The 24,288-nt window shown below is 43.2% G+C and overlaps 1 protein-coding gene across 2 annotated transcripts in view; it reads left to right on the forward strand.

The window, feature by feature from the left end:
* LOC139554256 (dolichyl-diphosphooligosaccharide--protein glycosyltransferase subunit STT3B-like) overlaps positions 1–24,288 on the forward strand; it is a 91,432-nt gene that overhangs the window by 30,352 nt on the left and 36,792 nt on the right. For both annotated transcript variants that reach the window (XM_071366997.1, XM_071366996.1), the window contains exons 2-3: positions 18,318–18,426; positions 23,096–23,383. In XM_071366997.1, coding sequence (XP_071223098.1) covers positions 18,318–18,426; positions 23,096–23,383 — 397 coding nt within the window. The remainder of the gene's footprint in view (positions 1–18,317; positions 18,427–23,095; positions 23,384–24,288) is intronic.

A 24,288-nucleotide genomic window follows, 5' to 3' on the forward strand; every position in this document is an offset into this window, starting at 1 on the left:
GGGATATCGGAGGGAAGATTCCACTCTGATTTAGAGGGTTTGAGTTAAATGCGGAAGACACATTTCAGTTGAATACATTGTTGGACAACTGACTAGGTATCCCCCTTTCCCCCCATTTCCCTATCCACTGGTTTTTGGGGGCTTTAGTTCTTTGAGGATACTGGGGTTGAGAAAGGGAGTAAAAAAAAATGTCTTCCTCCATTTTGCCGCAGCACAGAGCTGGCATGATGTTATTATGGAAGTCACAGCCGAAGCCCTGGCCTGTTTGATGGGCCTTGTCAGGGAACAGCTGAATTTCATCCGTGACTGATCCCCAGTCCCTCACTGCTAGTCCCTTTGACGGGCCTCTGCGCACCCCCTGGCTGGGATTTGGGGATTTGCCTAACCAGAGAAGAGTGCTCTCGTTCACGACACCAAATCCATCCACCCCAAATCTGGTGTATGACAGCAGGGAGACTTCCGTTATCCAGGATGAGCATGTGCAGCCCTAGTCTTTCATGTGTTCTCTTTGCCCGCAGCTCTGCTTTCCACTAAGATGTTATCACTTCATATTTCACAGATCTTTTATCTGGAGTGCTAACGTGCATGTTTTTATCTAATTTGGAAGTTGAGATGAGGCCTAACTCTGTGTGGCTGGCTTCTTGTATTTCTCTTTACATACGGTGGTGCTGTGAGCCTATCACCCCATAGCACTGTGACTGCGTCGGTGGAGAATTTATGACTTTCATAAGCAGAACCGTGACTATTGTTAGTTCTCATTTTAGGTAGGCCTATTTCTTGCTTATCAGATTAACAACATTGTTTTTGCGTAGGGATGTTGCACTCAGTCATTGATGTAGTAGGGTAGGATGAATAATGAATGCCGGGTGGACAATGTGCTGTTGAAAAAGCCCTTTATCCCTGTGGCTCCGCTGTAGAGTAAGGGCCAGTCAGGTGTCCAGGTTAGGTGCTCATGTCAGGGTTTCTCTTATTAAGCCAAATATGGGTCTGGCACATTAGTGGTTTCTTGTTCATTGAGCACATAGTGGATCCTCCTGCAGCACAGAGTGATGGCACGATCTTTCATTTCTGCAGTGATGACACTGAGCTGCGGATGCTGAGGCACGTCTGGGGTGATATTTAATTGGAGGGGGAACAAAAGGCCCATTTTGTCTCAACTCTCCTGAAAATTAGAGCAGCAATTAAGGCCAAATCTTACTTTGGGTTATTTAATTATGCATGCACAGTCACATCCAGTAAAAATGGATTGGCTTTTTTTGTTATTCAAGGTCTACTACCTCCCGTAGTCATTTCTGTACCCTACATTGGCTACTCATTAAATTGTATGGATCATTAAAGGATAACTCCACACAACAATACTTTGGTATTTGTTTCATTAGTCACTGGTTGATATAGTCCCAATATGTCTTACATGTTAGCAATCAGGTTTTCGAGATCTACAACTTTCAGAATATATAGAAATATAGCTGGTATGATGCATTTTGTTTCTGTATTTTGAAAGTTGTAGATCTCAAACTTGATTGCTAACATGTAAGACATATTGGGACTATATCAACCAGTGACTAATGAAACAAATACCAAAGTATTGTTTTTGGGTGGAATCTTCCTTTTAAGAAGAGCTGGTACTTTAAACAAATGCTACTCTGCATGGTGCATAGAGGTCTTTGTCTAAGTAGAGGCATACCCCTCTCTAGCCCAGCAAGAATACAGTGACTCTCTCACCTTCCAGCTTGTACAAAGGGGCCTTAAATGGCAGTTGGTTGTTGTCAGGGTCTTCGACGAGGTTTGAACATCACATACCTTATTTAGGACAGGCAAGGGAATCGTGCTAGTTGAACCAAATCAATTGAGCAATTTGTGAGCATTTTTCTCCATTTGATTTAGCCTAATTTCCCTTCCATCTGTATTCAAATGCAGAGCCATGTCCTCACTCAAGTTTGTGCACTCATTTCCCACATAACACTCTAAATGGCTTTTAAGTGTTGAAGTTGTTTACTTTCTGTCAGTTGCACAGTAAGATCTATAGTCTGGTAGACATTTTTAGAGGGAGGGAATAATGTACTTCATTGGGTGCACACTCAATCAAATGATGTTTATGTAGTAGCTAAGTGCTCAGTATTCAGAGAGCATTTGAGTTGTCTGCCAATTTTATAAATGCCTCAAGTCACTCTCCTTATTGTACTCTAAACGAAGTATTTGCGTCCATAACGATTGCCAAGGTCAATCAGATGTTTTTTCCCTAGTCTTTACATTTTTTAAAATCTCTGGTTAAAAGTGGTATCAGTGGTTGTGGCTAGGAACAATTGAGTACGCGGAGAGCTGTTGGACCTTAGCATTTGAGAATGCTACAAATCTCAAGTGTCATTGTCAATGCTACTGTATGGTAGTATTAATTTAGACAGGAAACTCTCTTATTTTAATACTCAGTAGGATACTCTTAACATTTTATAGGTACTAGGGCTGTTCCCGACCACAAAATCTTGGTCGACCGAGAGTTGTCTGTTCTAGATAGAAATGTTAAAACGTGTATTTTATCCATATACAGTACCATTGAAAAGTTTGGACACACCTACTCATTCAAGGGTTTTTCTTTATTTGTGACCGTCTCAAATCAGTCTTATGTAGCAAAATTTTAAATGTTGTTTGGATAAAAGTAGAGACTCTGAGCTACCAAATGGTGTATCATACACTACAGTTGATGAACAATGGGAAAGTACAAGTTTATCAAATTTCAAAGCAAAATTAAACTCACTTGTGAGAAAATGGCCTTTGATTGTTTTGGTACTAGCATGAATCTGCAGGTAGCTAACCAACCAGGTTGAATGTTAGCTATTTAACATTATGCTATAGCTAGCCAAGTAAATGGCTCTTTCTGTCAAAATTAGAATCGTGTAATATCTGATAGTCTGGCTGGCTACATTATCTTACCCGTATACATCATTCATGATTGGACGCGTCTCCTGTCGGATGCCATGGTTGCCCTTAGCTTCCGGATTACATCTTCAAACTATCATACTCGAATTCCACTGATTTCAAAACTCAGTCCTCCAGAAAGTGGAGAGCAACACTTATGCAGTTTTAATATACAATACATAAAAAAACTGCGTTAGACAGGATTACCTAGACATACTGACCAGCTCAAATAGACAGAACCGTGCTATATGGCAGACCAATCCAAACATCTCTCAGCATGTTCAGGCCACTTATTTTAGCCAATCATGGCTAGTGGGAAGGTTGCTCCCTTTTTCTTTGGCTAAACCAACTAGGCTCGTAATTTAATTGTATTTGGATTTAACGATGGCATATGTTAAGACACATGAAAGGTCACATGTTCGAGAAGGCATTTCTGCAAAAAAACGCATTTCGATAAAAAATAAAAAGTTTATATTAAAATGGCTCTCCTGTGAAGTAGTGACCCGCGACAGTTTCCTGAAACGGGTCACATTTTTTTACTAATTTCTACATTGTGGAATAATAGTGAAGACATCAAAACAATGAAATAACACATGTAATCATGTAATTTTTCAATTAACAGGTGTGCCTTGTTTAAAGTACATTTGTGGAATTTCTTTCCTCAATGCGTTTGAGCCAATTGTGTTGTGACAAGGTAGGGGTGGTATACAGAAGATGCCCCTATTATTTGAAAGTCCATATTATGGCAAGAACAGCTCAAATAATCAAATAGAAACGACAGTGCAGTCGCAAAAACCATCAAGCGCTATGATAACTGGCTCTCATGAGGACCGCCACAGGAAAGGAAAACCCAGAGTTACCTCTGCTGCAGAGAAACCATTACTAAAGGACAACAATGAGAAGAAGACTTGCTTGGGCCAAGAAACACGCGCAATGGACATTAGACTGGTGGGGGAAAAATGTAGTCCAAATTTGAGATTTTTGGTTCCAACCGCCGTGTCTTTGTGCGACGCAGAGTTGGTGAACGGCTGATCTCTGCATGTGTGGTTCCCACCATGATGCATGGATGTGTGATGGTTTGGGGGTGCTTTGCTGGTAACACTCTGGGATTTATTTACAATACAAGGCACACTTAACCAGCATGGCTACCACAGCATTCTGCAGTGATACACCATCCCATCTGGTTTGCGCTTAGTGCCACTATCATTTGTTTTTCAACAGAACAATGACCCAAAACACACCTCTGGCTTTGTAAGGGCTATTTGACCAAGAACGAGAGTGATGGAGTGCTGCATCAGATGACCTGGCCTCCACAATCATCCGACCTCAACCCAATTGAGATGGTTTGGGATGAGTTGGACCGCAGAGTGAAGGAAAAGCAAGTGGTCAGCATATGTGGAACTCCTTCAAGACGGTTGGAAAAGCATTCCTCATGAAGCTGGTTAAGAGAATGTCAAGAGTGTGCAAAGCTGTCAAGGCAAATAGTGGCTACTTTGAAGAATTTCAAATATAACATATTTTTATTTGTTTAACTTCTTATGGGTGTCCCACCTGGCCAACATCCGGTGAAATTGCAGAGCGCAAAATTCTAACTAACTTTCATAAAATCACAAGTGTAATACATCAAAATAAAGCTTAACTTGTTAATCCAGCCGCGGTGTCAGATTTCAAAAAGGCTTTACGGCGAAAGCAAACCATGCAATTATCTGAGGACAGCGCCCCGCATACAAACACATGAAAAACATATTTCAACCAAGCAGGTGTGACACGAAATCAGAAATAGCGATATAAAAAATGCCTTACCTTTGATCTTCTGTTGGCACTCCAAGGTCCCAGTTACATCACAAATGGTCCTTTTGTTCGATAATGTCCTTTATATCCATAACTCAGTTTAGCTGGCTCGCTTCAGTCAATCCACCCAGTTTCCCTCCATCGAAATGCATACAAAAAGAAATCCAAACGTTACTAAAACTTTAACAAACAAGTCAAGCAACGTTTATAATCAAACTTTACGTACCCTAATACGTAAATAAACCAAAATTTGAGACGGAGAATCGTTATTGTCTTTACCGGAGAAAATAATAGCAAAGAACCCGCTCTCCTCCACGCGCTTGGAAACACTACAGCCAAATGGGAGCCACCCAGAAAAACTAATTTCTGGCTCATTTTTCCAAAAACCAGCCTGAAACTCTTTCTAAAGACTGACATCTAGTGGAAGCCCTAGGAACTGCAATCTGGGAGGACTTGGACTTATAATTAAAGTGATAGCCTTTGAAAATAGAGGTAGGCTGAATTTATATTTATTTTTGGGGATGGTTTGTCCTCAGGGTTTTGTCTGGTGTATCAGTTCTGTTATACTCACAGACATAATTTTAACAGTTTTTGAAACGTTTGTTTTCTATCCAAATCTACCAATTATATGCATATCCTAGCTTCTGGGCCTGAGCAACAGGCAGTTTACTTTGGGCATGCTTTTCATCCGGATGTCAAAATACTGCCCCCTACCCAAGAGAGGTTAACACTTTTTTGGTTACTACATGATTCCATATGTTATTTAATAGTTTGATGTCTTTACTATTGTACAATATAGAAAATGGTAAAAATGATCTTTTGACTGGTACTGTAGACACCCTATGCGTTTTAATAAAATACCCTTTAAGGCAGGGATGTGCCTGAGTAATTGAGTACTTGAACAGATGTCAAAACTATCTTTAACCAGATATCACACTTTTAAAAAAAAATATATATTGGAAAAAAATTGAAATTGTCTTGACTACTATGTTAATTTGGCATCACACAGTTCTTTTACATTAACTAGAGCTGGGACCATAAACCAAAAATTACACCGACATTGCCCTCTTACGAAGCAATTTTGATTGTCGGTAATTTCAGAGATTAGGCTGCACAACGTTGTCTGCTAATTTTAGTTTTTTTTCTAAAACCATTATTTGGTCAACAGTATTGTGTATTAACTTGCTTCCTGCAATGAAAATATCTTCCTTGTTTTGCTGTTGGCTCTTATTCCCGCCTCCCCCCCTCTGCACACAGAGTAAAGGGAGAGATGCATACTGACAGTTAAGCAACATTCTAAATATGCTTCTCGGCTTTGTGAGTAACAACAATTTTCCAATGATCAAATAACATCACTTTACAAGCACAGTATGTAATTAGATGGTGCATCAACGGATTGACTAAATGGGGTCAGCCCAAATAGGTACCCTACGGAGATTATTGAGTTTAACATGGCAAATCATGTAATTGAATTTGAGTGTGATATTAAAAAGGTTTGCGTTGGTTTGTACTGATGTTAGTGTTTGGAAGTCAGCGCCTGACTGTGCTGGTTTGCCCACTTGGATGTCACGCCCCATTAAAAGTTATGGTCCACTTGATTCATTCTGTGCAATTTATTTTCAACCATACATTTTAATTTCCTCGTATTCATATTCAAGATCCTTGTTAAGTCTTAATGACTCCATTACATTGAACTCAGTCTGGAGTCTTTGCCAGGCCTCTGAGGGCGGATCAGCTCTCATACTTTCCTCTTAAGTTTAATCATGCTAGTTAAGCAAACAAAGTGCTTCAAACTTCTCAGTATTTGAAGTTTGCACATTTCTTGACGGAACTGAAATATCTTAGATTTGATATTTTGCTCTTTCCAGTCCCGCTGGACTACCTTGTCATCTTAATTGTCTTCTTCGCCTCGTTATTAGTAGGCACATTGGCGCGGGGAGAGATTTGAGCCCCACAGATGGCCCGTGCCCTGCCTGACTCATTCAGAGATATACAGTCACAGGGTGCTGAGGCCAGGAAAGATGGGGATTTATCCCTGCAGAGTCTTCCTTCGGAAGGATGAATCATCTCCTTTCAGCAGAGTGGCGACACCCCCCTCCATTTGCCAATTCATCTCACAGCTATAGAATATGTAGTAGCAGCTGTGTGTTTGGAAATAATGATGAAGGGTTGAGGGTGTACAGAGACGGTGTAATTACCGGGGCCCTGGCAGTAAATTCTCTGACCCCCAGGATTGTCGAATTTGTGGCGTTCCGCTCATCCGGATGTGGTCTCTTTGGGCCAAGGATAGCTTGTTTCAATGGTAGCTTTACTGTCTCTGATTTTAGCGAGCTTACCAGGGAGCGCGTACTCTGCTCGCTGTGAAGTGTGTACTGTCTTGATGGGGGCTTTATTGAGCGCCGTCGCCTGGTTGACGTTTGAGCCAGTGAGGCGTGCGTGTCTTAGCCTGTCTTTGCTATCGGTCTCCGTGACTCCTGGGGTCGGCTAGTCATTCTGCTGTACGGCGGTATGATAGTGATGCTTTGTCTGGGGGGGAAATAATTGCAGCTCCAAGCTTTACCAGCGTACTGGGAAAGCTCAGGGCCTTTTCTGCTCACTTGCACCTTCAGACCCGAGAGCACCCCCTCAGAGTCCAACGGTTGACCTCCCACCGAAGTCAAGTTCTGATAAACTGCCACATCAGGCGACGACTGAGCGAGAAGTAATTTCATGCATAATTGTGTTTTGGGTGGTTGAACCAGAAGAGTGGGGGAGATATGAAGTCCTCATGAGCAGGCTGTCTCACCCCCCCCCCCCCCCCCCCCAATTGGATAATGATGAGGAAGACTGGAAGTTTGATCCAAATCACAGATGTTGTTTGCCTATTCATTGAGTGGTGTCAATGGGTATTAAACATGTTGATTTTAAATATGATGGTGATTACATATGATTGTAATTACCACTGACGTTGTCCTTACTGTTTTGATATCTCCCGTTGATTACCGAGCAGTTATGACAGGACGCTTTTTGTCAAAGTAATTGCGCCACTTCTCTGAGCATTCACTTTAGGGCTGGGACAGTACCAGTATTGCGACGCTCCTTAGTATTGTGGCATGGAAACAAAACCCAAAGGGGATTTTAACTTCTTTAGGAAAACAGCCCTAGTGTTGGAAACAAACATGTTATCATCCAGAGTCACATTTCTTTCTTTCTCTCCCCTCTGGACGTCTTGGTTAGGCGCCGCATCTATTTTCTCCTTTGCTCGCCACAAAACAGGCTCTTATGATCGCTTTTGTGTGGTGCAAACGGCTCAATTCGTCGTCTAACACTCGGGGTCATACACTGACATAGCTTCCAAGATGTCGCTTCTGCAACGGCCTGTAAGCAGGTAGCAGTCGATATGATCCTCCTTTTAACGTAATCTTATAGATGATCCTTTCATCCAGATGGATCTGGCTACCCGTGGAGCAGTATAATATTGAAAGGGGAGTTGTAGGGATGAACAGTTAAGTCATGCAAAAGCTATGAGATGGCGAGGGGCCCCATGCAGCTTCTCATCACGATCAGCGCACGAGCTCTCAAAATATCCAATGGCTTGACATCGATGCTTCCCCACTGTGCACTTCACTGTTTGCAGACGGTCGTCAAATCTGCACTTTAATAAGGCGCCTCTATAGGTTTGGTATTATGGGCTCAGTTTGTTTTTTAGGATTTTATATAGTATTTGGCAGGGTGTTGTGATGTGTAAAAAGCCATTTTTTTTTTTTTTTTTTAAATAATTAGGCGTAGTGAGTTTTAAAACCCAGCTCCATTTCACTGGCCAAGCGTGGTGTGTTTGTCTGCAGTGCGGTCGCTGTACCGCCATTCTCATGTTCCCCCGCAGATTTGTTGTCATAAACACCCATAACCAATATTTGTTTCCTTTCTGCCCCCATAAGTCTAACACTCCCTCTCTTCTGGGAGACAGCTCAGCTCCTCGGAGGCAAGAATGCCTCTGGTGTGCTCCTCAAAAGAAGCCGCTTTAAGTTGGAGGATTTGACTGCCGACTCAAGCTTTTATTTTGTTATGGGGAAGGGTTCCTGTGCCAAACTGTAAATGTTCCTACTCAGCTTGGTTGTGTTTGTTCACTGGCTCCTTCAGCAGAGTGCTGTAGGTGTTTTTCTATTTGATTGTTTACTATCCACGGGGAGGCTTCTCTGTTGTTTACTTTCCCCTGCTTTGTTCAAATGTCACATCCGCTTAGATGGGGAGACTCTGGGGAGATGGAGGCTAAGCTCTACTTGATCGGTCTAGTTCTGCAGCCCCACTGTGAGAAGAAGCCTGCTCTTAAAGCTGGAAGTCTTAAATAAGAAAGGAGCATTGCAGTTTGCTTTGACCTTTTTAACCTAGACAGAATCCTGCAATCATCTTGAACTCCATCTCTGCCTCTACAGTCATTGTTTATAGGTTGGTGCAGTTGGATTATAGCTTCCCTGTAGTGGTTATTTGAAGACTGAAGAAAACTATTACTGAATTACAGTTCATATACGGAAATCAGTCAATTTAAATTAATTAGGTCCTAATCTATGGATTTCACATGACTGGGAATAGATATACATCTGTTGGTCACAGATGCCTTTAAAACAATGGTAGGCGCCAGTCTATCTGGTGTGACCACCATTTGCCTCATGCAGCGTGACACATCTCCTTCGCATAGAGTTCAGGCTGTTGATTGTGGCCCGTTCCCTGAAACGGTTTCTGACAGTTTGTGCAGATATTCTTCAGTTGTGCGAAGCCAGATGTGGAGTTCCTGGGCTGGCAAGGTTACGTGTGGTCTGCGGCTGTGAGGCCGGTTAGACATACTACCAAATTCTCTAAAACAATGTTGGAGGCAGCTTATGGTAGAGAAATTCTTTCAATTGTCTTACAACAGCTCTGGTGGACATTCCTGCAGTCAGCATGCCAATTGCACGCATTGTGTTGTGACAACTGCACATTTTAGTGGCCTTTTGTCTCCAGCACAAGGTGCACCTGTGTAATGATCATGCTATTTAATCAGCTTCTTGATATGCCACTCCTGTCAGGTGGATGTATTATCTTGGCAAAGGAGAAATGCTCACTAACAGGAATGTAAACACATTTGGGTCTGACATTTTAGAATAAATATACTTTTTGTGTGGACAATTTCTGGGATCTTTTTATTTCAGCTCATGGGACCAACACTTTACATTGCGTTTATATTTTTGTTGAGTGTAAATAAATTCTGTGCTAACAGGTCTGCATGCATAAGCAGGTTAAAGTGAAACAATCGCATATGTCATTTTGCATGTTTTTATAGACTTTGACTTAATATCTCAGACAACCTTTTCCCACTGACTTAAATGCTGAGGAGTGGAATTAATTGACATTTTTTTAAGTCTCTGTCATTCATTGTTCACAAGGGCTTACTTTCATCTCAGATGGATGAATCTAGTTTTCGTCTGTCATTCCCCGTTTCATGCTAATTTCAAAACTGCCCCTTGAAGTCTAGGGGGAGGTTTGCCAGGAAGGCTTTTATTGATAGTCCTTTGTTACTAAATTATAAAATTTGACGAATCATTTTTTGAAAAACATTTAATTGGAGGCAATCTGCATAAAGCATAGGTCAAACATTTTAATAATCAAAATGGCGGGCGGTAAAGTTGTTTCTATCGCAGAGCATGCTACTGACTGCTTCTACCCTGATATTGCGCATCTGTAATAAAAATACCTCTGTGAAAATGACGACTTGTTTTGTTTTCTTGGACTGGCTCAGTGCAATTTCTCAGGAATGCAGCACATCCCTGTAGAGAAAGCTTGTGTAAACTGTTCTTATGGGGACTTTTGAGATCAGAGGGATTTAGAATTGCTTCCAAACTGTCCTCTGGTTCCTAAGAGTATGGCTTTGTTTCAGGAATGACCTCGCATTCACAAACTTGTACCAATTTATTGCATGTAGCCATGTCCTTAGTGTTTGGTCAATGTGGTTCCTTGATCAGTGTTTGGCTACTTTCAAATGAGCTATGAGTTTGGGGGTGCCCAAGCTCCTTGATGTGTCCCTGTGATTAATTTCTGGTTTCATTGAGTGTCAGGAAAGAGTCTAGATGAGCTGGCCTCATTTGAGAGGGACTGGCTGCTCACGTCACTCTGCTTCACCCTCTCAAAGGAAGGGCCACAACACATTTGGCAACGGCTTTATTCGTTTTTGTTTTGTTTCTAAAACTGCAATCTATCAAGTGTGAATTTTTTTTTTTTTTTAAATAGAATTTGCCCGCTTGGCATGCTCCACCGCCAGCCGTTGATGCCTGTACCATGAGGCTAAACAACCATTTTTATAAAACACTTGTTTTAAAGTTTGGTCATGCAGTGCAGGGACTTGCTGAGCGACGTTCTGAAACTCTTGTAAGGCTATGCGTTTTCTTTTGTTTTAGAACTGCGGCTGACCTCCGGAGGTCCTGAACATGCTTAGCGAGCACTCTGACCCGCTCAATCTGTGTCTCATTGGGCCAGGCTGCTGTTGAACTGTTCCATGTGTGCATCGTCCATGACTGAGCTCAAAGTTCTGTTTCTGCTGAGCGCCAGAACGCAAAACCATGCAAATCTAATTGAGCCAAATACAACAAGTGTAGCCTTTATGGTGAACCGCAATAAGGCCCGAGAGGGTGTGGTATGTGGCCAATATACCACGGCTAAGGACTGTTCATAGGCACGGCGCAACGCGGAGTGCCTGGACACATCCCTTAGCTGTGGTATATTGGCCATATGCCTCAAACCCCCAAGGTGCCTTATTGTTATTATAAACTGGTTACCAACGTAATTAGAGCAGTAAAAATGAATGTTGTCATACCCGTGGTATACGGCAAATCTGGAGCAAATAAGTCGAGCAAATAAACCAGACCGATTTTTTATTTTTTTTTGTCTTCTCTCCCCAGGCTAGGCCCAAACATAGCAGAACTAGGCTATATGCTATTGAACAGCTCTTGAAAATATGGTATTGAGGGAGCTCCATTCAAAAGACAATTTTAGAAGCACTAACGATTTTGGCAAACTTGACAGTTGGGATTCAGAAATGTTTCAATGCCGTTTTCAAATGGCTTTAATTCCGTTGTTCCCATGAACAGGGTTGGAAATTAACACCCGCCAAATGCAGATAGACTTTGTCATTCACGGATAAGAATGCATTTTTCACCAGCCACGTTGCCGGGTGGTCACACAGAGCATTTGGTAACTTTTTAAAAACGGATTTATTTTTTAATATCCAAACTCACAGAAGTTGGTCAAAACGCAACTAGTGTGACTTTGTCCTCGTGTTTCTTGACTACGAAGACATCGCAGTCTGAGATAAAAAAATAAATAATAATAATCAGACAAGTGAGGGTCAGTGTAATGGCCCATCCCTTAAAGGGCCAACTGAACATCTCACGTAATGATTGTGCTTGATTGAGCATGGATCACTCCCGAAAAAACGTTTATTAACAAACTTTTTAGTCATTGTTCACCTAGATGTATTTGTGTGCTTCTACATTTCTACTTAGGAGCGCATCATGGCAGCGTAGAGCCCTGAACTATAGTCATAAATAAGCCCTTTCACTCAGCATTTTGTGGCAGGGCAGGCGCTTTTAACCAAATACATTTGGTTAAAAGAAGCAGGTCACAATTTTTATGAATGGAGTAGATTTAAAATCTGCCTGTCACAGTGGCTGGTAGACCAAAAAGTTAATTTCCCACCTTGCCCATGAACTATCAATATGGATATCATAATTGTGTCTGTGCTCTGCAGATGGCTTTACATAGCGTGTCATTTTTCATGTGTTGATTTGACTTGACAGTTGCTAAGATCCTTGCTTATTGACATGATGGCAGTATGCCCCACCTAGGAACTGAAGCAGCAGCCATCTGTTATTGTTTCCCAACAACTACAGCCAGCTGGCTTGTTTTGAAAAGTAAAAAATTGTGACATTTTGAGTTAGACATTAATTAGTTTTGTTCATAATTTGACAGATTTTTCATGGTGTTATGATTTAACCACGTTCCGCGGATGCTGGTTTATCTCTGGAAGCCATGCGCATGATCAGATACAAGTTCTTTGCTGTTTCAGCAAGTGTTTACACACTGAAATTATGCAGATTCTTTTTTATTGCTCATTCTGTAATCCCCGAAATGGTTGACTTGGCGGAATCATTAGCTCAATTTGGTATTCATCACATACTGATCTTATGAGCATATAGTTTTTCTTTCCCGCTCTTGTTCATGCAAACACTACTAAATCAGCGGTGACAGAACCTCATGAAGCCTGTATACTGGTGAGCAGGTAATTACAGCTAACATTTAAATCCAGAATGATCAACAAATTTCCTGTAGCATTTGCACAATATTGCCATCAAACATCCACAAAATGCAATTACTTGACGGATCGCTCAGTAATTTAACCGTGTCGCGTGAATAGGAATACAGCCCATTCGCCAAAACGTCTTCTCGTCCAGCTTCTGTCTCTGTTGGACACTGCAGTATTATAGTAAACCAGTGTCACTCTTTTCCGCCATATGTGACTTGTTTCAGGAAACTAGGCGTATGTCGCACGTCACTACTTCACAGGAGAGCCATTTGAACGTAAACATAATTTAAAAAAATAAAAATGCATTTTTTGTGCCTTCTGGAACATGTGAACTTTCATGTGCCTTAACTACCTTGTATTCCATCCTTAAATGCGAAGACACTTTTTAAATGACGAGCCTAGTTGGTTTAGCCATGGAAAAAGGGAGGGACCTTCCCACTAGCCATGATTGGCTGACATAATGGATGGACATGTTTGGATTGGTCTGCCATGTAGCATGCTTCTGTCTATAACGTGAGCTGCTCAGTATGTGTTGAAAGTTTTTCAACTTTCAAAGCAGAATTACTTCCCATTTTCTTTTTCAACTGCAGTGTCTGATATACCATTTTGTAGTTCGAGTCTCTACTTTTATCCAACGTAAAAAAATAATAATACATAAGTCACATATGAGCATGCGGTGAGAAGGGGAATAGGCTGTGTTTGCACAGTCCTGCCTAGTGGGTGGGTCCTCCCCCCGAATGCCATTGAGTCGTATGGAAAGTAGCCAAGACTGGGTCTTGGTAGAGCCTAGGCTGACGGTCCTTAATCTCCCATGGGTCTCCTAAAGCCTGCTGTAATGCTTCATCTCCAAGTAATTCAACTGGAACATCCCATAAGTGACCATTATCAAGCTAGTTCTGGTGTATGTATTTGTAATCCTGTTATTCAAATGTTTCATTTAGGTGGCAACTCAGAATATTACTCCTAACCTCCTCTTCTAGAGTTGACACTTGCATTTGTTCTCTCCCATACCTGCTTTTGAAGGCGTTTCACTCTTAGGCAGGAGTCGCGACTCCAGTATGGATTTGTTGCTAGTTGGTCCCCATAGACTTCATTTGGCATTTATTCGCAATACGTTTCCAATTTAAAAAAAAATCTGAAATGGCAATAAGACATGCCATAGCTGTGTAAAGTCGGGCAGTTGGGAATTTTTTTAACTTGCTTTTACCGAAGTCAAAGGCAGAACCAGATGTATGCTACTTATTGTGACTGGCTTTTTGAAAAGGTCACCGCTCTGCAGATGGGTCTGCTCCCAACCTGTGCGTTCTTGGTTTGTTTGCGACTTGTGTGGGCTTTTGTGTGCAAATTCTACGAAATCACCAAACGCCTGTGTTAAACATTGAGCTGTTGTGTTTCAGGCAGCCCCAGCTTAATATTTGGTACCACTGCGTGGTTAATTCCCTGAACTCTAACACTTACAGGTAATCTATCCATAGTGTGAAGACAGCGGGCAATTAGGCTTAGTCAAGGTGGCATGTGCACTCCGGGACAAAAGTCCATTTGGACATTTATCCAAACAGCAGGAGCAGGGTAGGAAAACCAATGATGCATTTGATTATGTGGTTACCAAGGTGCAAGACGTTACCGGCCCATAAACCACAAAGGAATCCCTTTTTTTAATGCACTGAATGAGGGCTTTGTAACAATGGAGAACTCATATCTGTAACGGACATGATCGAAATTAGTTGTGATGCGTAAGGGCATCCCCAACCAATTTCAAATGTATAAGATGCTGTGAATAATTGCATTTCGCAGTGAAATTTGCTCCAGAGTTGACACGTAAAGCCACATTTAGTTCATTTCCATGCTTCCGAGGCCAGACGTGATTTAAACGGCAGGGGTTTGTCGCTTGAAGCTCACCTGCTCACTACTTGATGGTGCGGTGATGTTCTGTCGGCCGGGACCGACTAGGCAGTTATGCATTAAATTGCTAATGCACTTGGCAGGCCACATTATCCGCCCCATCAAAGTGACAAGTGCAAGGATAAAACACTCTGCTCTGCTGTCCATGAGATCATTGGAAAATGTTGAGACAGCGGGTGAAGTTTAAAAAAATATTATTTACAAGTGCTTTCTGCGATTCTCTTTATTTCCGCCTCTGTGCTTTGACAGTTGGCGAACAATAGCTTCCCTGTGTAGGGTATGAGAGGTTAGGTTGTGGCAGTAAGTGCTGGGCACCTCTTATACCTTTCTCGTCTCTCCATGCTCCAGAGTTTGAAAGAAACACTGGTGTTGCTGGCTCATGCTCAAACTTGTGAAAGTGTCCAGTCTCAGGTTCTAAGATAATGTGATCTGACTGCATGAGGAGCCACAGGGATACACCGTCCTAGTTCCATCTCCGTGGAAGAGCCAGCTTGTCTGTGCTCATCATGTGCACTGCAATATAAGGTGTGTGTGTGTGTGTGCATTCTGTGCTCAACAGTAGCTTGGTCTCCTCTCTAGACGTGTCAGTCAGTGAATAATGAATGAGCCATAACGAAAGCATGTGTCGTATTCTACTTGAAAGTGAACTGCAACAGTAAGTGCACCAGACGTATGCATAGTGCAAGTGTTTGTTTACATCCTTTAATTCTTTGTTCCTCGCTGGCTTTTGTCACTGTTCAAAGCCTACTTCCTCGATACCAGAAATCCTTTTAAAAGCGCCAGAACTTTAAATCTCCCGTGTGTACCCGCCGATATAAAATAACATAAGCCTAGAAAAGACAGTCATAGACTAGAATTTGTCCCCCAAAACACTTTTTATCGAAGGATTTTTGGCCATCCCCTTTCCCCACCTGCACATACGAGTCCTTTTGGCGAGTTGTGTAGAAGAAAAAGCACCATGCAGTGAGTAATGAGCTTGCCACCCATTTTGGGATGTGTGTGTGTGAGCTGCTTGTCTCCCAGCAGCTCAGTGACAGTGTGCTGGCTGGCTCGAATCTCCTGAATCATTACATTTACATTTAAATCATCTGCTATGAAGCCAACGTATGAGGGAAGGATGCTGCTATTGTCCTTAGGGGTTGCTGACATACCAGCGTCGGGACGGTTTCTGCAGACAAACGTGGTCTGTCCCAAGGATGGATGTCCTTATTTCAGAGCCACAGGTGCATCACATTGATTACACAACTCTCATGAAGTGTGTTATATTACTCTGGTTACGTCAACTGCCCCCTACATATAAACTGTTTCTTTGTTTTTTCTCTGCCTCGCGCTGAGCCATATGAAGATTTGAGATCTTAATCAAACTCACGGCCTAGCGTGGAATCTAAGCAAAGCAAGCGACCACCTGTGAATCTGTATGCAAAGCGTTTACAGAGTGGCTTCTGGCAGACGTTTCACAATCTTTCGAGAGAATGAAATGAAAGCTTGCCGTTTTCAGAGCGGCGACGTCGCGCAAACCAAGCGGACTCTGTTCGGGTTGGAAGTTTGGTATGTCTCCGTATTGTCAGATGAAGTTGGTAATTGTCCTTCAAACTTGCACTAGCAGTAGACTCTTCTTTTTACAAGGATGTGTTAACACGCAGGCCTACGCATATATGGGCATTCTACAGAGGACCCGCACGGAATGAGGCGAGGAGATAATGTGCCCGTGAATTGTACTTAATGGTTGCTTTTTCTCTGGCAGTTGTCTTCCTAGTGTCTGCTTTTCTTAGTGTTTGTGGCTTGATAGCAGTCCAAACCGTTAAATATCTTCGGTTGCATTAACCTCACTAGGGTATGTGCCATTTTTCCAGCCAAAGAGGGGAGTCACAAAAAGCAGAAATAGAGAGAAAATTAATCACTAACCTTTGATCTTCATCAGATGACACTCATAGGACTTCATGTTACACAATACATGTATGTTTTGTTCATATTTATATCCAAAAATCTTAGTTTACATTGGCATGTTATGTTCAGTAGTTCCAAAACATCCGGTGATTTTGCAGAGAGCCACATCAATTTACAGTAATACTCATAATAAACATTGCTAAAAGGTACAACTTATGCATGGAATTTTAGATCCACTTCTCCTTAATGCAACCGCTATGTCAGATTTCCAAAACACTTTACGGAAAAAGCACACCATGCAATAATCTGAGTACAGCGCTCAGACACAAAACCAAGCCATACAGATATCCGCCATGTTGTGGAGTCAACAGAAGCCAGAAATAGCATTATAAATATTCACTTACCTTTGATGATCTTCATCAGAATGCACTCCCAGGAATCCCAGTTCCACAAATGTTTGATTTGTTTGAAGTCCATCATTTATGTCCTAATACCTCCTTTTTGTTCGCGCGTTTAGTTCACAATCCAAACTCACGAGGCGCGGGCAAGTCCAGGCAAAAGTTCAGACAAAGTCATATTACAATTCGTAGAAACATGTGAAACGAAGTATAGAATCAATCTTAGGATGTTTTTATCATAAATCTTCAATAATGTTCCAACCGGAGAATTCCTTTGTCTGTAGAAATGCAATGGAGCGCAAGCTAACTCATGTGAACGCGCATGGTCAGCTCATGCCACTGACTCATTCAGCTCCCATTCCCCCCTCCTTCACAGTAGAAGCATCAAACAAGGTTCTAAAGACTGTTGGCATCTAGTGGAAGCCGTAGGAAGTGCAATATGACCCCATAGACACTGTATATTCGATAGGCAATGACTTGAAAACCTACAAACCTCAGATTTCCCACTTCCTTGTTGGTTTTTTTCTCAGGTTTTTGCCTGCCATATGACTTCTGTTATACTCACAGACATCATTCAAACAGTTTTAGAAACTTCAGTGTTTTCTATCCAAATCTACTAATTATATGCATATTCTAGCTTTTATGGCTGAGTAGCAGGCAGTTTAATTTGGGCACGTTTTTCATCCAAAATTACGAATGCTGCCCCCTACCCTAGTGAAGTTAATTTAGCCAATTGATTATTTCTTGAAGACACCTTTTTTTTTGGTCACTTAAGCCTGTGCTGGCTGGGACATTGTTAGAAGTGAGGCTTTGTGAGAGTGCAGAATTATGAATGTAGTTGAACTTGCAGTCGATCGGAGCATTATTGGCTCCATTGCAAAAGCTTGCATGCTGAAGGGAAGCCTACTCTCTCAAATGATACAAAGCATGTGCAGCAACACTGGCTGCCTTTTTTTGTAGAATCAGTAAATAATAAGGCTATTCTTTCCAAATAATATTTGTTTGCACATTCAACAATATCTTAACGAGATATTTGTATTAGCTATCTGCTTTTGTGTGCCACTGTTTATTTTTGCCTTGTACCAAACAAAGCCATCTTCTCCATCTTCCCACAGGTTCAACTACAGGTCGACACATCATCTGACCACAAATGGGTTTTACGAGTTCCTCAACTGGTTCGACGAGAGGTCGTGGTACCCCTTGGGGAGGATCGTGGGGGGCACAGTAAGTTTAACACGTTCCCTTCTGTGATCAAGTTTAAGTCATCCCAATGAAAAACGAACCTGTTGGATGAACACATTACATATAAATAAATATAGGCCTAGACTCCCTGTGTGGTTGTAGTGGGGGGGGTTAGCTGAGGAAGCACCATGACCGCACCTTTTCATAAGCCTCCCCCAGGACTCTTTGGTCTTAGTCACACTCCGGAAGCAACCAGTGAGCTGTGTTAACTTGGCCGATTCCCCATGACTGTTTACCAACAAGAGCAGATGTTGGGAAATCACAACCTTTTTCACCGTGAGTTAAAGCCTGCAGAGCCAGCAGGTAGTATCTTCCATTCTCCTCCTTCGGCGGAGCCTCGTATTTTTGGGCAGACCTGTAAAATGTGCACTGAGCACTGTGAATAACATACGACCCCGCTCTTCCTCCCCAGCTCCCGGCATGTCTCTCTGAACTGTGAGCACAGTAGCTAATGGGGCGACGGTTTTCGCCAGCCTTGGTAGTGCATACCTTTCAAAATGGTTCCCTCTGTTACCTCCGTCACTTTCTCCACCTAGGTTGGCAGCTGAAGTTTCTCTCTTTGTTCCCTGCTGTGTACAGTGTATTTACTTCAGGGTGGTGGGAGACGAGCGCCGAGCAGTTAAGACAGCCAGACATGTCAGCACTCAGTACTACTGTCAGTCGTTTTAGCAGCAGCAGATATTGCAGCTATGGAATATAGGCTAGTAGCAATGGCAGGTGTTGCTGTTTAGTAGCAATGGATTGTCATCCTGCACAAGGGATCCGAACATCCTAACCTGCGGATAACAGGTCTATGTGTAGGCAATGGACCACACTGGTGCTCAGCGCGCCAGGTTACCGGTCACGGTCAGCGCTGAGAGTGCAGCAGGGTTTAAACCACAGGTGGGTCTGACGCTGGGTACACAGAATGCAAATGCTCAGCGACATGCAAATACATGCAAACTGGCTGTAGATCCAGGTTGAATACCTCTGACAGATAACTCTGCCTCTGTTAACTTATTTTTGCTGCATGTCGGCTACCTGGCTCAATAAGCTCTGTTTTTCTCCCGCGACACACGATTGCACTATGAAGGTGAGAAGTGTTTCCCTCGGCTGTCCTGATGGTACTTACACGCAGTCTACGAGGTATGAAGGGCCTTTGAATTTTGTCAGGCAGCCTTTGGGAATGTTACAAATCACCTGTTCTGAAAACAGTGCTTCCATGAAGTCCTTCTCAGAAATCACACCAGTTGTGGGAATACTGTAGTGTGAAAGCAAATGAGTTCGTACTCTCTGACAGTCAACAGAGTGTAGGGAATGCAGTCCTACACAATGCATGACTAACTAGGGCTGTTGCAGTGGCCGTATTAATGGCGGTCATGAGCGATGACCGCGTTCAAATTCCACGTAGCCGATGAGTCCTAATCAATTGTGCGTACAATTGGCCCAGCGTTGGCCGGGGGTAGGCCGTCATTGTAAATAAGAATGTTCTTGCCTTGTTAAAATACCTTTTAAAAAAAATTCGCCTCGTGTACACTTCAGAATGGGGAAAAATATCCATCCCATTTTATTCAGCTAAAGTGAAATTATTTTCTTCTTCCTATAAAATCGTATAATATAAAATAATGGCACGGGACTTATGAGCATGTACTGTATCGCAACCATTTCCATGACATAGGCTGACCAGGTGAATCCAGGTCAAAGCTATGATCCCTTATTGATGTCACCTGTTAAACCCTCTTCGATCCGTGTGGCTGAAGGGGTGGAGACCGGTTTTTAAGCTGTGAGACATGGATTGTGTGCGTGTGCCATTCAGAGGGTGGATGGAAAAGACGAAAGTGCCTTTGAACGGGGTTTGGTAGTAGGTGCCAGGCGCACCGGTTTGAGTGTGTCAAGAACTGCAACGCAGATGGGTTTTTCACGCTCAACAGTTTCCCCGTATGTATCAAGAATGGTCCACCACCCAAAGGACATCCAGCCAATTTGACACAACTGTGGGAAGCAATAGAGTCAACATGGGCCAAAATCCCCGTGGAACACTTAACTCCTTGTAGAGTCCATGCCACGACAAATTGAGGATTTTCTGAGAGCAAAAGGGGGTGCAACTCTTAGGAAGGTGGTCCTAATGTTTTGTGCCCTCAGTGTATGTTGTCTGTGAAATGAGCTATGCTATAACCTATGGCGTTGTGCGTAGCCAGATAACATACGGTAGGCCAACACATTCTGTTCTTCTGAAATACATTTTCTTCATATCGTGTCTCTTTGGAGCTGCCTAAAATAAATCATGGATTCGTTGTGATGGTGTATATCTACATGGATTTATTAGGCTTGCGTAAATGTAGATGCTCCAAAGGCGCACGTCCGTGGCTTGTATGCGGCTTGTATGCACGGAGGCCTGGAGATGCTAAACGGGTTTGTTAATTAACGGTCAATTACCTTGAGACCGGAAGTAATTTGCATGACAACCGGCTGACAATATTCCATGACCGCCACAGCAAATCTAATGATCAAATCAACGTTTATTTGTCACGTGCGCCAAATACAACAGGTGTAGACACCTTACAGTGAAATGCTTACTTACAGGCTCTAACCAACAGTGCAAAACAGGTATTAGGTGAACAATGAGTAAGTAAAGAAATAAAACAACAGTAAAAAGACAGTGAAAAATAACAGTAGCGAGGCTATAAAAGTAGCCTACCAATTGAGGTAGTATGTACATGAATGTATAGTTAGTGACTATGCATGTATGATAAACAGAGTAGCAGCAGCGTAAAAGAGGGGTTGGGGGGGGACGCACAATGCAAATAGTCCTGGTATCCATTTGATGACCTGTTCAGGATTCTTATGGCTTGGGGGTAAACACTGTTGAGAAGCCTTTTTGTCCTAGACTTGGCACTCCGGTACCGCTTGCCATGCGGTAGTAGAGAGGACAGTCTATGACTGGGCTAGTCAATTTTTAGGGCCTTTTTTAGGGCCTTCCTCTGACACCGCCTGGTGTAGAGGTCCTGGATGGCAGGCAACTTAGCCCCAGTGATGTACTGGGCCGTACGCATTACCCTCTGTAGTGCCTTGCGGTCGGAGGCCGAGCAGTTGCCATACCAGGCAGTGATGCAACCAGTCAGGATGCTCTCGATGTTGCAGCTGTAGAACCTTTTGAGGATCTCAGGACCCATGCCAAATCTTTTTAGTTTCCTGACGGGGAATAGGCTTTGTCGTGCCCTCTTCACGACCGTCTTGGTGTGTTTGGACCATTGATGTGGACACCAAGGAACTTGAAGCTCTCAACCTGCTCCACTACAGCCCCGCCAATGAGAATGGGGGCGTGCTCAGTCCTCCTTTTCCTGTACCTCTTGAAGTGCAGCTTGACTGTATCAAATGCAATCCATCCCATGCAGATTGTGAAGTACACCCAAGAGTTGCCAGATTTTTTTTTTCTGGCACACTGCCATTTCTTCAGAGTGGTATTCCCCAAAACCCTTTGTTGCTAGTCTGCATACTAGCACGTCTCCCATCTCCGAACAGGGACCTAAAGCAGTGTGCCGCAGCCCAGCCCTGCATCCTTCCTCCTTCATCCCGCCCCGCCATTAGCTCTCCTTCTCTCCCCTCTCTGTATTCAAACTGCTGCAGATGAGTCTGACAGCCCTCGTTCATTGTGCATGCTAACACGAAGGGTCACGCCTTTAGTCGACGGACGAGCAGATACCAGTTAATGTGACAGTGACTGCGTCTCTGCAGATCCCTCGTTTCTCTCCCACTCAAGGGGGACATCGGCCAGCCGCTCCCCCCTGCAGAGTCGTAGATAAGATTTGCGGGCTGAAGAAATGTGACACTCTTTAACAATAGGGCTCTGCCAAGCCAATAAACCGCCCTTTGTTACTGTAAAGAAATGGACCGGGCACATTTTCAAGCTGAAGGGCACAAATTCAAAGGAATATGGGGGTAATACAGACTACAGAGAGCCGAGCATCTGTTCTGGGGGCAAACAAAGTGATTATTTCAGCAGTTGCTAGGCTCAATCCTCAGGACAGGGCGACTGGGTTGGATGATTTGGGAGAGAGGTGCAATAAGACCCTGGTTGATAGTTTAGACCTCCTAGGCTATGACTAGCTATTTGGAAATGAGAATCACTGCAGGCAGAGACTTGCCAAAGTACCCTGGACTCCTCTGCCTGGCATGGCATAGCATACCTCAAGGCATCACTCACATTGAAACACAGCCCCCCCCCCCCCCCCCCGACTTCTTCAAAAACCTTTCACACAAGCCTAATTAGGACCAGTGTCATGCATTATAGACCGAGTCTTAAGGTTTGGCTGTTTGAGGCCTCAGCCTTGAATTAGGCAATTAGTCAGTATTTCGGTGGAGAATATCGCCTTACTTGGGTTTCCACAAGTGTAAATCCAGAGCAGATTCAATTAACTTGACTGACTCACTCTTGTGGTATGTCAAGCAAGTGGACACAGCAAGCCGTCCCTTTCTTGATGTATCACTCTCCTGCCTGACCTGTGGAGTACCAACGAACTGCTCAGTGGATAAAGTTACAGTACGTTCGGGTTAATTAAAAGGCAGTCAGCATTTTATATCCAGGATAAGACTGGTATCCCCATCCATTTGCATGAAGGTGCCATAAATGTTCCCATTCCACTCCCTCTAGCTCGTCTCTTTTCTCTCTCAGGTATATCCAGGCTTGATGGTCACCGCAGGCCTTATCCACTACGTGCTGAACCTGCTGCACTTGACGGTGCACATCCGGGACGTCTGCGTCTTCCTGGCGCCAGTCTTCAGCGGCCTGACGTCCATCTCCACCTTCCTGCTGACGCGGGAGCTGTGGAACCAGGGGGCGGGGCTTCTGGCTGCCTGCTTTATCGCCATCGTGCCCGGGTACATCTCCCGCTCTGTGGCCGGCTCCTTCGACAACGAGGGCATCGCCATCTTCGCCCTGCAGTTCACCTACTACCTATGGGTAAGCCTGCCCCTTCCAGTCAGAACTTTATCATTTAAATATCCTTTTTAGGTCCTGTATTTGATGTTTTAACACAACATTTAGGGGTGGTTTCCCAGACACAGATTAAGCCTAGTCCTGGACTAAAAATCAAGCTCAATGGGGAATCTCCATCAAAATAGCTTTTTAGTCCAGGACCAGACTACATCTTTGTCCCGGAAACCGACTATTGCCGCTGTAACACTCTGAAGTACCAGTTGGATGTTATTTTTCAGTGTGTTTACCGATCGTATACTCATGCCCTGTTGAAGGGAGGGACATGTACTTTTTGAAGAGATTTGCAGTCCTTAATGTTCTAATATCTACGGTGCATTCGGAAAGTATTCAGACCTTTTTCCACATTTTGTTACGTTAGCCTTATTCTTAAATTAAGTAGTTTCCCCCCCCTCATCAATCTACATACAATACCCCATAATGACAAAGCAAAAACAGGTTTTTATAAATTTTTGCAAATGTATTAAAAAAAATGTTAAACAGTGATCTCACATTTACCCAAGTATTCATACCCTTTACTCAGTACTTTGTTGAAGCACCTTTAGCAGCGATTACACCTTCAATTCTTATTAGGTGTGACGATACAAGCTTGGCACACCTGTATTTGGGGAGTTTCAACCCATTCTTCTCTGCAGAACCTCTCAAGCTCTGTCAGGTTGGATGGGGAGCATCGCTGCACAGCTATTTTCAGGTCTCTCCAGAGATGTTCGATCGGGTTCAAGTCTGGGCTCTGGCTGGGCCGCTTAAGGACGTTGAGACTTGTCCTGAAGCCACTCCTGTGTTGTCTTGGCTGTGTGCTTAGGGTCGTTGTCCTGTTGGAAGGGGAACCTTCACCGCAGTCTGAGGTCCTGAGTGCTCTGGAGCAGGTTTTC

This window comes from Salvelinus alpinus, chromosome 26 (assembly GCF_045679555.1).
Source record: "Salvelinus alpinus chromosome 26, SLU_Salpinus.1, whole genome shotgun sequence".
NCBI classification, from domain to species: Eukaryota; Metazoa; Chordata; class Actinopteri; order Salmoniformes; family Salmonidae; genus Salvelinus; species Salvelinus alpinus.